This window comes from Caloenas nicobarica, chromosome 4, assembly GCF_036013445.1.
Source record: "Caloenas nicobarica isolate bCalNic1 chromosome 4, bCalNic1.hap1, whole genome shotgun sequence".
NCBI classification, from domain to species: domain Eukaryota; kingdom Metazoa; phylum Chordata; class Aves; order Columbiformes; family Columbidae; genus Caloenas; species Caloenas nicobarica.
The window spans coordinates 9,846,569-9,862,057 of NC_088248.1; the positions used below are offsets into that span (position 1 = coordinate 9,846,569).

Here is a 15,489-nt window from a genome sequence, read left to right on the forward strand (position 1 = left end):
AAGCTTGTGGTCCCAATTGTTTCTTACTTGATAGGTACTGTTGGTGACCCTGAACGGTGAAAGTGAACATTCTGCCATTTCCCATCCCGACGGTGCCAGACCCGCGTCTCCTCTGACTGCATAGTCTTTGGCATCCCGCTTCCATCCATGTACTGTGTCAGCCGTATATATGCAATGCAAGCAGCATCGTCACCCACGAGGTGGACATGAGGATTGAGGATAATGGTGTGGATTGGCTTATTACTTTTGGACAAAGCTGCAAAACAAACACAGACAAAGGATAAATTAAATTTTCTCTCTGTAAGCCAGAATAACTCACCTTACTTCATCTTACAAAACAAAAATAGCAAGCTTAGCAGATACAAAGTAAGAATTATTTACTGATAAACCTGACTGACATCTAGCTCAAGTACGTAGTAGAAATTACCACAGTCACAATATAAAGTATGTTTTCCCCTTTCCTATAAGGAAAGTATTCAAAGTGCATATAATTTAATCCATATAAATTGATTAAATAAAGGTGGGGCCACTATCTTGAGTTTCCCCATTCATTGTTCCCAGAACTTGAGTTTCACTGCTGTGTCTAATGTTTAATGACATTCGTACTTAATATTTTCAGTTATAATAATAATTCAGCTTTTAACTCAGTCCTATGACATATTTTATTAAGTGCTGAGATCTCTGAAAACTAAAAAGCAGTGATAATGAAAGGAAAAATACAGAAAAAGCTGTTTTGAAGATGGAAGAGAATTTAGGAATACAATAATCGCATTTTATGCTCTGGCATTTCTCAGAAATTACTGCATGAGCTGGTATCTTCATTTATAATATTTTATTTCCTTTTGAGTCACATCTGCTCTAAAATGTTTGCCTAGATTACCTGATCCTCCAAAACTTTATTAAATCCACTTTATGGGTAATTTTTCTTTCGTATAGCTGATATGATTGTAATATATAGTATATATATTGATGTTTTCATATTTATATAAATATATATATTGAAAAATATACATTAACATATATAAAATCATACAGAAACTTATACAAAAGAGACAGCTGATCAGACCCTCAGTCGTGTAGATTGAGTGACCACAATGACCTCCCCAATACATCACATACTCACTAGGAGTGCTGACTGTTAGTCACAATCACTGTAATCACGATTTAGTGACCTTTCTTTTCAGTATACTCACAGCATTATGTTTCTTTTCTCTAATGGAAAAAATATATGAGAATGACTTATCTACAGTTTGTTTTTTTCTTTTATACATCTTGGCTTTCTCTTTCCAAACACCTGAAACTTTTCTCCGCTATCCAAGGTGCCCTATGATGTGTGAATAAGCGCAGCAGAAAAGATGGAAAAACATCTATAGCAGAACTCTGAATGAAAAAAAAAATACTCCTCCCCCCTGCCCAAATCAATTAACTTCCAAAGCAAAATGCTGATTAGACCAGAGAAACAAATAACAAGGAACAGATGAAGATTCATAGAGATGAAAAAGGAATCTTTACCATTTTCAAAGTAAAACCGGTGAAAATCCATCCCTTCTACTAGATTACCCAGAGCTTCAGGTTCAAAAGACGTAAGGCCTGGATCACAGATTTTTCTGCGGAAAGGAGGAAATTCTGTAATTATCACATACAGTTATGTAACACAATCTTGGGAGACATTACTTTTAAAATGTCCTTTATTCCCACTGGATGCGTACCTGTGACATCACAATGGAAAAGAACAGAACTTAAATGGGGAGAATTGATGGAATTCTGGTTTCACTTAAATCAGTAAATTGGGCAGCTTGCTTCAGGTGGACTAGATTCCATATAAATAACTTTGACCAAAAGAAAGACTGCCAAAGATGGCACCAGAAGTGAATGGTATTAGAACTTGGAATTTTCACTTGTAACTCTGAAAACTGCTTCTGTGCAATCCAAAGGGTATTTTTAATGTATCACATCATTATTTAAGCAAGATTTTTTTTTTTAATGACAAAATGTAGATAAGGATTTGGAATACATTTCCACTTGACATTTGTACAAAGGCTTTAATGTGATCATACCAAACAAGCACTTAGTGCTGGCAAATCTTCAAATAGGACGAGCAGTGTCACTGTTCAACTGTGAGGCTTGTGCAGCAACAGGACATGATCTACCCACAGAAACACGGGACACCAAAAGAAATGCTGAAAAGGGCTTTCCTCTACTTCTTTTTTTGTCTTTGCAGAAAAAAGTTGAGAGAGAAATCAGGCCACTTTCTCCCAGCAAATTCTTGCACAGTAAAGCTCGGTGCTCAGTAGAGGTTGGTGGCACCTGAATTCCACATGGTCTTTCACACTCTGAAGCACAAATGGCATTCTAGGCAATATCAATCTCCACATACAGTACAATTTTTCTGTTAAAAGAGAATTCTGCTGTGTTTTCTGGATTTTAAATGGCAAACACGACTTTACTTTCATATACCAAGATAGATCACTGCATATTTTGCATCAAAATTATGACGCTGTCTTGGCAGAGTAGTACGTTGGATTTATACAAGCACCTCCTCTGAAATTGTCAACCATGTGTGTTTTAAACCAGGGCAGAGCAGCGATGAAATGTCCTGTGTTTCTTGGGGTAATCTGAGAATTAACTTCGACAACACATGAATACAAAGACACACAGTGATATACAAATAGGCATATTTACATATACAGTTTGAAATACATCAAATCTCCTCAGTCCCTCCAAAATGAGAAAACTTACGTGTAAGCTTCAAAGTCCCCATTGTTGATAGCTTCAATCAACTGCTCAGTGACCTTGATAATCTCCTGCTTACGAGCTAGAAGGAGAAACAAACACAACTCTTACAATGGAAGGCAAAGTGGAAGGTGACAGCTGAGCGGCTGTCAGAAGAACATCCCTAACAAAGGTAATTCTGTCATTCCTCAGCTGGCGCAACGGCCATTTCTCTTGTCTATGACCAAAGGACATGATGTTACATTGCTGCCTTACACTGTCGTGGCTTCAGTGTACTCCTGTATTCATAAGGAAATTACACACATGTCAAAATCAATCAACTTTTCTATCATGCTTCAAGCCTTCTTTCCTTCACTGAAGGATCTGCTGTTTAAAAAGCAAACCAAAACCCAAATCCCAACTCTTAACTTCAAATTAAAGGAAACAGATTTTTGTTTTATGAGCAATGCTCTAATGTTTCATATACACACAGGGCCTTTAGCTTTTAAGTATATCATGCTGGTTTTCAGGAATCTTTATAACAACTGGTGTGTTCTTTGGCCCAATATGTCTATTTAAGTAAAGAGGAATCTAGGCCCTAAGCCTATAATCAAGATCCGCTGGTGCAAAGCTTCTGGATTACATACAATGCACACACATCCACGCAGCTCTAATTACAACACAGTGTCCTTCAGCTCTGACTTCTGAGGTTGTGACTACCCTTTGCGTGCAAAATGCTTAACGCATCTATATTACTATAAATCTCAGATTATTTGGGGATATTACTGAACATCTACTAACTAATAATAATGAACGGTAAATAGTAACAAAATAATATTACACTAAGAACAAGAGAGTATGTATTTCTAGTAAGAATATTCAAACTCACACAGTGTTTGCATATGCTTCAAAGGCAAAAGTACGTGAAACCCTTTCTCCTTTCTTTATCAGTCAAGAAATAAGCTCATGGATCAATATTTGTTAATGTTGATAGGAGCCACTAAAACACTGTAAGCAAATTCCTGCACAGTGGTATGATTAACACTAATGCCAGTTACTCTAGGAGGGCAAAGTTTAAAAGACTTTCACAAGATGGAAAATCTTACTGGCTTCACTTTGAAAACTGACTTCTACTTTTTAAAACTTGTTTTTTGAAGAACAGAGGTTTTTATTTTTGCACTGTACATTTATCATTACACTGATGAATTTCAAGCAGAGTGGCACTGCTCTCAAATACAGATTTTTGTGAGTTCAATGCTAAATAAAGGAGAGAAATTTTACCAGTACATTTGCAAGTATTTAACTTAACACTCAACTCCTTATTAAACCTTGGAAAATAGATTTGGAAGAACCCAGCTAGAAATAGAAAGAAATGCAAGCAACCAGCCTGTAGTAGATCACCTGTGCAAGCAGTACTTTTAATTCTCCTGCACACTCCTACGCATGGACTAGACCATTAACATACACACGGAAACATGCTTGGAATGTTAAAACCAAAGTACTGAGAGCATTCACATATTTCTTCAAAAAGAAAATGTTGGGGAGGATAGGCAGAACGTAAGTCTCTGTTGCTGTACTGCAAGAACTGGCATTGTGGTAGTAAAGAGCTTTTTCTTTTTTTTTATGTTGCACCATCTCTTTCAGTATTTCTGAAGTGTGCACCTAATATATTCAGATAAAAAGCATCAAAAACGAACCAGAAATGAAAGAAGTGATAGAAGAAGAAGTGGATATAAAGGTCTAGTAGACTTTTTGTAAGTAGTTCTTGACTACTAGGTTTCATGATGGGTAAAAATATTTAGAGTATGAATTGCCTTATATTTCACAAAGATTGTGGAAACAACAAAGAATTTTAAGGAATAGATGCTCTGAGCGCAAATCAGCAATGGCTCCATTGTCATATGTTTAAACAACACAGACCAAACAGTGGATGTTGTTATGGCATCATCAGCACAAGCCAAGCAGTAGGACACTTGAGTAAGAAATAACGGTGCAGTGTTAAGAATGATTGGCAAAATGAAATGCAGAATATGCAGACCTCATGGAGTGAGGAAACCACAAGTTTTCCATACTACACCTTGCATCCATATAACTAAACTAAAAGATTTGATTAAATAACTTAGTAATACATTCCAGCCAGACTGGAAAAATACAGATTATTGAATCAGTGGAAAATGAGGTAAAAATGAGCTGCTAAATAATCATGAGATCGTGTTATTTGATATCTCTTAGATTTGTGTAAGCAATGAAAATGCCTATAAAGGTACTCTAGTTTCCACACCCAAGAGTCATGAAACCACATAGACACATACTTTTACTTTCACTTTTGCTAACGACAATTGGCAATACTCCCCTTTTCACTAACACTGGTCCTTTCTTTTCCAAGTTTTACCATGAGAAGCCCATAGTTAACTTACATGTTAACTCACATTCTGACAGGGAACAGCAAACACTGAGTATCTGAATATATTCTGTTGCACAACATTCTGTCAACCAAGCCCAGAGGCTTATTAAGGTGTTCTGTTTTGGTTTAAATGAACAGTGTGCAACAGGTCAATTTAGTTGGATGGTAACCTGATTCACTGGCACCTATTCTTGCCTTCAGTAGCAGGAGTTAAATGTGTGTGAATGACAGAAGTTTCTTTGTGAATCTTTGAGATTTTGGGACTTGATTTCAATTTAAATGAGAATGGAAAGCTTTGCACAGATACATTTAAAAAGATGTTTTGGGCAAATCAAAATGGTGCCTTTCTATCATACTCCAGCAAGAGTGTCAGTTCTTCCAATACTTGTGGAAAGACTTTGCAGTTCACAATGGGGGCTGTCAGAACAGAAAGATGTTGCCAGATCACCTGCCTTTCAACTAATTTCTCAATTTTTCTACAAAATTACAAGCATCACATGAAACTCTGTATATGAAAGCAACTATGCTACTCTACCCTTTCCGTAACACAAAATTATTACACACATATTAGAATATTAGCTTTCTTCCTCTTTAGTTATCTGATATGCAACCTCATTTGCAGAAAGAGTCAGACATAGGTAGAGCATAATTTCGAAGCTGGAGTTCCAGACATTACTTATTGTGTGTGCAAAACCCCACTTATTCTCAGCCCTCACTCATTAGAGAGCAAGAGTGAACATTACAAGAAAAAGATGGTAAAGAACAAGGCAATATGAAACACTCAGTAGCATCAGATATCAATCAATCATTAAAAATCTCAGTAGCTGCTGTGATTTTACACAAACCTCCTGCTGGATTGTTCTTGGGGATCTTCTTCATTTTAACATTTTACACTTTTTGTGTAGGTATGTGTGTGGGTGCGGGGAAACAGAGTATAAATATATGCTAAAAGTATTTCAGCCTGTAGGTATATTGCCTAGGACACAGGGGTTTAGCCAGGGTGGAAAGAAGAGACAGGAGATAGGGAGGCCAGGTCAACGAGTAGGAACTGGAATACAACAAGCAGAAAATTGGAAGGAGACTGGAAGGCACAAAGGGAAGACGAGGAAGAAAACACAGCCATGGCTTAGCCGACACGTGAATCAAGTCAAATACTTGCACTTTTCCTTAGCACAAAGGAAGAAATACGAGAGCACTGAAGATGAACTAAGGTGAAAAGCATATTGGTAGGAAAACAGTCCTGGTATTGCAGACAACACCTGGCAAAAATAATCAGCATTTATCAAAGCGGGAAGAAAACGACCAAATTCTTGCGACAAATTTGATGGACTCCACGTAACACATGCTCTTCCAAACTCCTGATTTCTTTTTCTATCTAAATATACATTACAAACTACACAAGAACAAGTGAACAAACGAGGCATAAGGGAAGAGGCATCTGGCCAGTGCCCATCTGTCAGATAACTGTCACTTACAATCACCATTTTCAACTGATTTTTTTTTTCTGATTCAATAGTAAACTTTGCTTGCATTGAATTCTAGGGGAATTATGCTGTTTCATGTGCAGTGGCAATTTTATGCTATTATACTTTTCAGCTGATAAGCAGTAAGAATTTCCTCAATACTGTCCTTCGGTTTTGGTTAAAGCTTGTCAGAGATCTGTACGCTCTCTCACAACGTGATGAGATGATGGGACTGAACCAAAATGCAGTTTCTTTGGCATAATGAGCTATTAATACGTGTATTATGACTGTATTATTCTCTCCCTTTAAAATACCATCACATGTTTAGAGTGCAAGAGCTATATATAGCCTTATGGCATGTAAGAGAGTTTGATAAATGACAGAAAACTCTAAGACACAGCAGGAAAACTGTAAAAGGATTGTAAAAGGATTCTGATAAAACTAGTTCAGCTACTTTTTCTAAGGGGAGTGTAAGAGCCAATTGAAAAACTAAAGCCTGAAATCTATACTGTCTTAGAATATGGCGATGGTTTTCTACTGGCATAAAATTATATAATCTCTATAAGGATTACTTAGCAAAAATACATTTGGTGTTTTAAAAATAACTGAGGTGTGAGTGAAGAGCATTGTAAAAAGAAGTTAAAAGATGCTGAGCCACTTTCTTGAAAACTAATAGTGAAAAGGAATGCAGATAGTGTAGCAGAAAGCTACCAAAAACGTCAAAGTTGCAAGGGAAAAACGGGAGCTTTTACATTCTTTGCTAGAATATGGTGAAGTAAATCCACTAAAGAAAAGATCATGGACGTACTCTTTAAATATAACCTTTACCCCTGCAGTGATGTTGACTTATGGTAATAAGATATTAGCAATTCAAAACAATAAGACCCCTGCTTTGGCAAGTGAGTAGGTATATGACTGATACAAAGGCAGTTCAAGCAAAAATATTACAAAGAACATCTATAAAGAGACCAAATAAGAAGAAAAGAACAAAAGAGAACATATTCTAACACTGGCTAGAATTACTTCTGCAGCACTGCTGTAGAACGTATGTTAACTTTAAATTAGCTATTAACCACTAGCTATATTTCACTACTTTTTTCCCACTCAGCTACAGAGTGGGGACAATATTTCATAATTAAAGAACACCATTAATGCCAATATCTGAAGAACGCAAAATAAGAACAACATTTACTCAAAAAGCATCTAATGCTACAAACGCCTTGAACTTACAAGATGCAATCTCACAGCTAGTGAAATAAAATAACATAGGGAAAAAAAAAGTTGAAAACAGCAGCAGCAAAACCTGTTATTCTGAGAGGAAACTATAGAGCTTTTCTTCCTTTCCTTTAGCCCAGGTAGCATTTGTAAACTTATTCTACAAGAACCATACAGAAATGACAGATACTTTGACATTTTAATTGCAGAGAGAAGGTGTAGAATAAAAATGAGCTGTGGATTTGTGCAGATGATGTCTTCAGAAATACACGTACCAGAAACTTCATGTTTTGTGAAACAGGAAGAAGAATCCTAGAATCCTTGGTATGATTGACTACCATACTACCCATGATTTTCTTCAAAACTGACACCAGTATGTTTATTCTGAAAATAATTTGAAACACTTTATGCTTCATTCCACTATTGGAGCGTCTTTTTGTTGTTATTAATAGTCTAGATGATTAACTATGTAATTACTATACTGGGATGGTTACTAGTTACTCCCACTGATCTTACAGAACTAGGAATACACTTTTTAAATTGTTCTCTGACATGTTTCTTTTGAAACAAAATAACTCTAGGAACAGTCATCATACTATTATACCAAACTATAAAAATATTTTTGGTCTTTCAGAAAATAGCTTATCAACTAACCGCAGTGCAGACACCACTCGCAACAGGGCCTGTGAAATCCAGAGAAAAGACCAATCACTCCCATCTTTCAAATAATATCCAAATCGGGGAACTGCTTACCCCTTACTACTGTTTGCTTTGAAACAGATAGCGATGAAAACCTTCTAAGCAGTAAGGCACCTTTTCAGAAGAATGCGGTAGCCCATTTATGGATTAGCACATGAACTCAAAAGATTACTAAAACTATTCTGCTTCTTACTAGCTCATATGCTGCTTCTCAAGGATAAAACCCTTAAAGTTTTCAACTCAGTACTCTTAACTACATATCTTTGTAGACGTCAATGTGGATTAATCTCACAACATTTTAGGCATGTATAAGTACCGACAAGTGAGTTTGTTCTCTCAGCTCCCCTCCCTTACATTTGATGGAGAGAAATAAGCACTTTCAGGGCATGATTCAACATATCCTAAAATAGGTATCTAAGACAAGTGTGACTCATCTGACCTATTTGGGTTGACTAAAGGGAGTCTAGACAACTAGCTCAAATATAGACATCTACATTGTGGAGGATATCTAAATCTGGGGAGACAATAGATAGCACTCACTGTGCTATCATTTTAAAATGGTACAGCCCTTATCAAGGTGACAATTGGCCTGCTAAAATTGTATGGCACAGTATGGGTGAACCTAGCTTCATTTCTCATCTGAATATCGTACCAACAAATAGTAACTAGATGGAAAGCATAAAGCCACTAATATTATTTCTATACTCTGACAATAACCAAAGTTTGAAAAGAAAGAGGAAGAGACTACAAATATTATCCTGTCTTGTATAACAAACGCTGGTTATGTGAACGCATCAGATGTCAATCGATTTTACAGCAGGCGCTGCTGCCCCAGAAGCAGAGAGGAATACAGCAAATATCACAAAATGTTTTTCAAAGCCATTCTATTCACACTAATATTTTAAAATTCTCTGTTGATAATTTCCCTTATAATTTATCCCGCAGATATTCCAAGAAAGTAATTTCCGTGAAGAAAATAAAAGAAGGTGCTGCATGAATAAATGACTGATTGAATCTTAGATCTACATAAAAACCACTCAGACCCTCAGATGACAAGGCATGCCCCAGGGGGCTTTTATTTAGTTTAATTCAGTTTGTCAAAACTACATTAAGTTTTGTTAATTTAGTTTGTCCAAATTGAGTGCCCAGAAGATTGAAGCCTACCTCTCCCCTCCATGCGTGTAGCACAAAATACCTTAAACTTCGATATGAACTAAGACATTTGCGTTGTCATCTTACAAGTAACGTCTCTTTCCTCATGCCTGCTGATTCCAAACATTCGCTCTGATTCATCGATTTATGTTATGGGTGGATGGTTCCAGATTTTTTTTGGCTATTGATGGTCTTTCATATTTCTGAAAATCTGCAAGCCTACTACTTGCCTAATGAAAAAAAAAATACTTCATCAGATACATAGGCAAATATCTGAAAAATTATCCCAGCAAATCACTTTTCCACCTTATACTGACAAAAAAGATCAAGCAAAATGAGTGCATCTCCTACTTAAACCTTTATCATACTGTGATGTTAAGCAACTTGTCATATGCACTACAGAGTTTCTTTTTATTTATATGAAATTAGTTATTCTTAAAGATGCTCTCTTCTTGGAGCCACCACAAAATTACACTACCATATATACTGTGTGGAAAATGTTAGCAAATGTTTATTTTTTAATGACAAATCACTTACAGTGTCAGAACAAAGCAGTATCATGGCCTCTGCACTTACAAGATACTGCACTATGGTTTCTCAACATGTTACATTAATCATGGAATCTGGCTGCTGTCTCAGGAAATAATGCTTGAAGTCTTGATGACTGAGACATTAACAAGATTTGCTGTTGTGCATATTTTTATTTAAACTCTGCTCTTGCACCATTACTCTACCAATTCAGAGAAATCTTGTTGTTCGCTAGCGTTTTACAATGGAAAATCAATAATAATCCTCAATTCTACATAAGTTTCCTTTAAAATAAGCTTTAAAAGCAATAAGACGTGTTGAAATAAATTACAATATTAATAATACCCAAACGATAACTCTAAGAAAAGTGGTATTTGCCTATTTTACTCATAGCAAAACTGCATTACCTTTAAAAATATATTCCTGAATACTTCAAGCATGTGGGGCTGGAAATGCAAAGTTTTAATTTCCATGGCTTGCTTTTAACTGTATGATAATCCTTCTTCAACTTTTCTCAATATGCCACATTTACATCACCTCTTTCCCACATCTGTGACAGCAGATTAAAACCTATCAAGTTTACCAATTAAGAAATCAATATTTTTCTTGTTTGTAATTATAATTTATACATATAATAATTGCCCCTTACCAACGAACAGAGAGTTAATGCAGTTTCGTACTACAAAGAGCTAACATTGTAGACTACTTTGGTTCCCACTTTCTTACAACTGTGCTGTCATGAAATAGCTGCCAGTTATGACTATTTATCCAGTTAAACTTTGGAGACCTTCTCGTTTTCCAGACACTTCTGACATAAAGGAATTGCAGGTGCCTCTGCCCATCCTCACCCCCATCCCAAATTTGTAGTCTGACTTCACTATCTCATTTTTTCTTCTAAATTCTCAGACATGCTCTTTGACAACAGACTTGAATTCTCCTGTGATGTAAATTAAAAATCTAACCACTTGAGCCTGTACCATTATCTCTGACAAGCCCAGTAACTCTCATGTAGTTTACAAAACACGTCTCAGCAATGTTAGCTTTCACTGATTTTTTAATATTGTTCACTGCCAGTAAAAATTATTTATTACTATAGCTGTTTATAGCAGTTATCTTTTTTCTGGTGGGTATAAGTCTGCCAACTGTATGCAACTCCAGGAGCCCCTTTATATTAATATTGCAGAGTCCTCTATACTCTGGATCAGTATTCTAAACTAGATTGTTAGAGCTATCCCAAGAAAACTCCACTTCCAAATGATTTTAGTCCAAATGCATCTTCTGTTAGCCACACCAGTAGTTTTTCCCTAATAGCCTATCATGTTCCTAATGTCTTCTCTCAGCACTTAAGTTCTTTTTACTTGTAGTTGAATTAATCCTATTCTTTGTAGACTATAACTGCTTTTGGTTTTCTGAATTTCCCCAGGTCACAGGATGGATGATTCCTACAGAAAACACAGCATTTAATGGACATTTCTAAAATCATATTACTCCAAAATTGCACATTTTTAAAACTTAGTTGAGAACAGGTGAGGTGTTACAGGGACTTTACAGTTTCTTTAGTCACTAAATTTAGTTATTTAACTAACTTCAATATTCCAGTTATTGGGATGAAGTTCTTTTGAAGCATCAGAATAAAAAAATATATGCAAGTCTGGTGCATATTCAGCTACTGGGTTAACTTGTGATGTTTTGCCTTCTAGTATTTTGACAAATTCTAAATTTCTAATCCATAAAACATTTAAACAAAACTCAGTTGGTAGGCTAATTACCAGATGACTAGTACCATCATGTTTCTACCATGTTTTACCAGACTGGATTCACATTATAATACTTTGCCTGCCTCACAGCAGACAGTGGTTTGACTTGATTGTTATTGCATTCCTTGAACTGATTTACACTTTCACTTTTTTTACAGGATTTTTGAGAATTTTTTTTTTCCTGTGGAACAAAGTGGCAAAGAAGCATGCTTGTTTCTGAAGTCACAGAAGAACAGAATAAATTAGAGATTGTTCACTTTCTTAAAATGTCATTGTATATATATACTATTGCATTTCTACACCACGCTCCTTCAGGGAAACTAAAATAATCTACTTTTTTCAAGAATAGTGGTATTATCTGAGGTGCCTCTGTTCCTAAATTGGGCAACATCTATGTTTAAACAATAATAGTGGCATTAGCACTATTACCTCCCCAATGAAGGAGGAAATGTGAGGCAGCAAGCATTCAGATCTGAAAATGTTGGGTACATCATGGATTTTCTGGGGCTAGATGCTGCAGATGGAAGAAAAGCCTTATGGCATATGTCACTGACCGCTTTGAATGTTACACAAGTCCATGCTTTTTCTATTACTTCCTCTCACTTCTAAGGTTCTGTGTAGTTTGTACTGTTGGTATTTGTTTGATATTCTAGTTTGATATATAGTCATGCTACTAACGTGTCCTGCCAAAGTGCAGCATATGGGTATATCACATGAACAGCTTCTTCTAACCGCTGTGCAAGACAGTCTGTACTTCATCATTTACTGTCACTTTGACAGACATATCATTAATTTCCTCTTCTGTCATTAGACGGTCAATTACTGATTCAGAAGTGTTTTTACAACTACAGAAAAAAAAAGAATCTGATCCCCACTTGTCAAATCAGTAATCTAAAAAATTAAGAGGAGCTTTTCCATCTGCAGCACTTCTTTGCTTCTTGGTGTCAGCAGAACTCCAGGCTGCGAAAGCCAAACTATCCTGCTCCTCCCTCAGAATAAAGCTAGCCTTTCGACATTACCTGTCGTGAGCTAAGACAGCCCATCATCTCCAGGACTGATTCCCCTCTCACCTGCATTAGTTTCACATAGGAAAAATTCCACTCAAATTTAAAATAAAGCTCAGGCCAACTGCACACAGCCTAAGAGGGCCCATGCAGATCTCACCTTTACCACTGCAAATGCTCATTCCTAGTACAGTGCAATTACCCCAACACACATAGGATACAAGATCGGAATCTGGCAAGCAGAGCCTGCATTCCTCGGAAGTCATTCCCCATTTCAGCTCACAAGGTTCCCACCCTCTAAAGAATTTCTGAATTAATTTATAAGCAAGAAATGCATCTACTTAGACCTTTTCTACCATATATAAGCTGCTAATACAATGCCCTTTTCTTCTTATATATAAACTGTTAAAACATAGTCTCCTCACCCTAAAGATTTCCTTTACAGTTGATTGGTCACTAACCATCACAAGTCTCTTCCTAAGCAGAGCGTGAAACGTTCCAGTTGTCATGAATCAATGCCTCAAGCTAACAGCTGTTACAGCAGCAATGAGGTTGGCTTACCAACGGTGATGCTAAAGAAAGTAACTTGATGACATGCGTAACAGGTAACTGATCTGGAGACCCCATATCCAGGATCTAAGCCAGAGCTGAGAGCAACATCTATCTTTAAGCTGAAAACTACTGCAGAGACTAACCTCTGCAAGGTACAACTTTCTGAAATACACACCTATTTATACTGCTGTTACTTGATGACATAATTTTACAATTAATAAAACCTGGCCAATAAATAAATAGGTAAAAAAAATATACTCTGTACTTTTATAAGCCCTAAGAAAAGGTCATTCCTAGATCAGACAGATCACAGTATTGACATTTTTTGTGCTACCGTCAGATGATGGGGAGGGAAGAGAAGGAGACAACAGAGATCATCTGAACAGATGAGCCTCTCAACTTACACAGTACAGAGGAAGGAGTGGAGTGGGAGAGCTCAGACTCAAGCGAATGACTCTCTGAGTTTGCATTTTTCGTGGACTTGCCCGCTGAATTGATGGAAAGAAACACAACATATGAACAAACAAAGATGAAGAGGTAGAGTGTGATCAGAATCCTCAGCAGGCACTGGCAGCAGGAGCGGCCGCCGGGGCACGGCAAGGGTGGCGACCAGTGAGATGAAGAAGCAATGGAAGAGGAGGAGTGGTGGGTGGGACACAACCTCTCCGTGTCACCCTCCTTTGTGAGAGCTGTATGAGGGTCAAGTAGATGTGAAAGAAGAAAAAAAAGAAGGCCAAAAGAAAAATAACGAGAATTTAATTACAAGCAACAAGAACTTATAAAATCTTTGAGCACACAAACAATGTTAATGGTGTAGTTTTGGGAGGCAGTGTGGGTGCCAAAGAACAGTTGTAAAGGTCGTAGCCATGAATGACTCTGTTCAGATGCCAGCACAGATTTATCCCTCCATCCAGTACTGAGATATACAGGGTTTTGGAAGAGCTTTTAAAAAAGGGTTCTTAGAAATTTAAAGGTTTTTCTTCAGGAAAGTATGTTCCAAACAGTTTAGTTTAAATTGGTTTCTTTCTACTTTTAAACAAAAACAATGAAATAAATTAGCAAAATATATGATAATACATGCCTCCTGAATGGTTAATTTTTTTAAGCTATGCACTTTACACATGTATTAAGTAGCACAGATTAGCCAGAATCTATCTAATCTGTAAGTGCCCTACAGCTCAGCAATTTTTCCCATCAGGAACCATCATTCCTAATATTGCTTTCATTAGTTCATTTCCAAGTGCAAAAAAACACCGTAAGAAATCTAGATTTCCTGACCATGACAAATTTAACAACTCGGCTTTGTAAAAGTCTGTGTGCATGGTTGCCAGAAATAACGGTCGTGTTCTACAGTATTACTGAAAAAAAACCTCATATCAATCTCGTATCAAAGAGATGCTGCCAAAGAGTTCCAGTCTCATTACTAGAGGAAGAAATCCCACAAGCAACCCTGGGAGAAGGCATTGCCTTCAGCTCATTTTTCAGTATGTTCTTTCTGTCCGCTCCTGTCCTTATGTTCAGAGGGGATCACTGTCATGCAGATAAATGCTTTATGTCAGAAATTTATGTCAGCAAGGAACCTGAACTACAGCTTCAAGTAATTTCAGACTCAAATTCTAGAATTAGCTTATTCCTTGAATTATTAAAGCTCACTATAGTTTGCCAGATATTGCTTCTAGTAAAAGAAATATGTTCCAGACCTAAAAGATGTAAATGCATACGTAAGCAAGACAAAGTTACAGTGTAACTTCTCAATACATAACAAATGAAAAGTAAGCCTGATTTTATTGTCTTCAAGTTAAAGTATCTGCCTCCAGAAGTGAAAAATAGGGTGAGATCCTGATACGAGAGAATACTGTATGCAATATTCTGATAGATATGAGAAGTAACAATATGTCCCTTAAGACACATTTCTGATAGTTGATTTAAGGCTTTTTTTTTTGATAGCTTTCTTAATGAATCGTAACATTTGTAATACTTTGTACAGACACATATGCGCACAC

General features: G+C 36.6%; 1 protein-coding gene across 34 annotated transcripts in view; it reads right to left on the bottom strand.

Annotated features, from left to right (window-relative positions):
- CAMK2D (calcium/calmodulin dependent protein kinase II delta) overlaps positions 1 to 15,489 on the bottom strand; it is a 161,456-nt gene that overhangs the window by 6,704 nt on the left and 139,263 nt on the right. For 13 of the 34 annotated variants that reach the window (XM_065633686.1, XM_065633674.1, XM_065633681.1 and 10 more), the window contains 3 exons: positions 2,740 to 2,815; positions 1,513 to 1,607; positions 28 to 256 (listed from right to left, as the gene is read on the bottom strand). In XM_065633686.1, the coding sequence (XP_065489758.1) occupies positions 28 to 256; positions 1,513 to 1,607; positions 2,740 to 2,815 (400 nt within the window). Of the gene's footprint in view, positions 1 to 23; positions 257 to 1,512; positions 1,608 to 2,739; positions 2,816 to 13,890; positions 13,975 to 15,489 lie in introns of those variants that run through there. The other 21 variants (XM_065633677.1, XM_065633666.1, XM_065633663.1 and 18 more) reach the window with 3 other exon arrangements.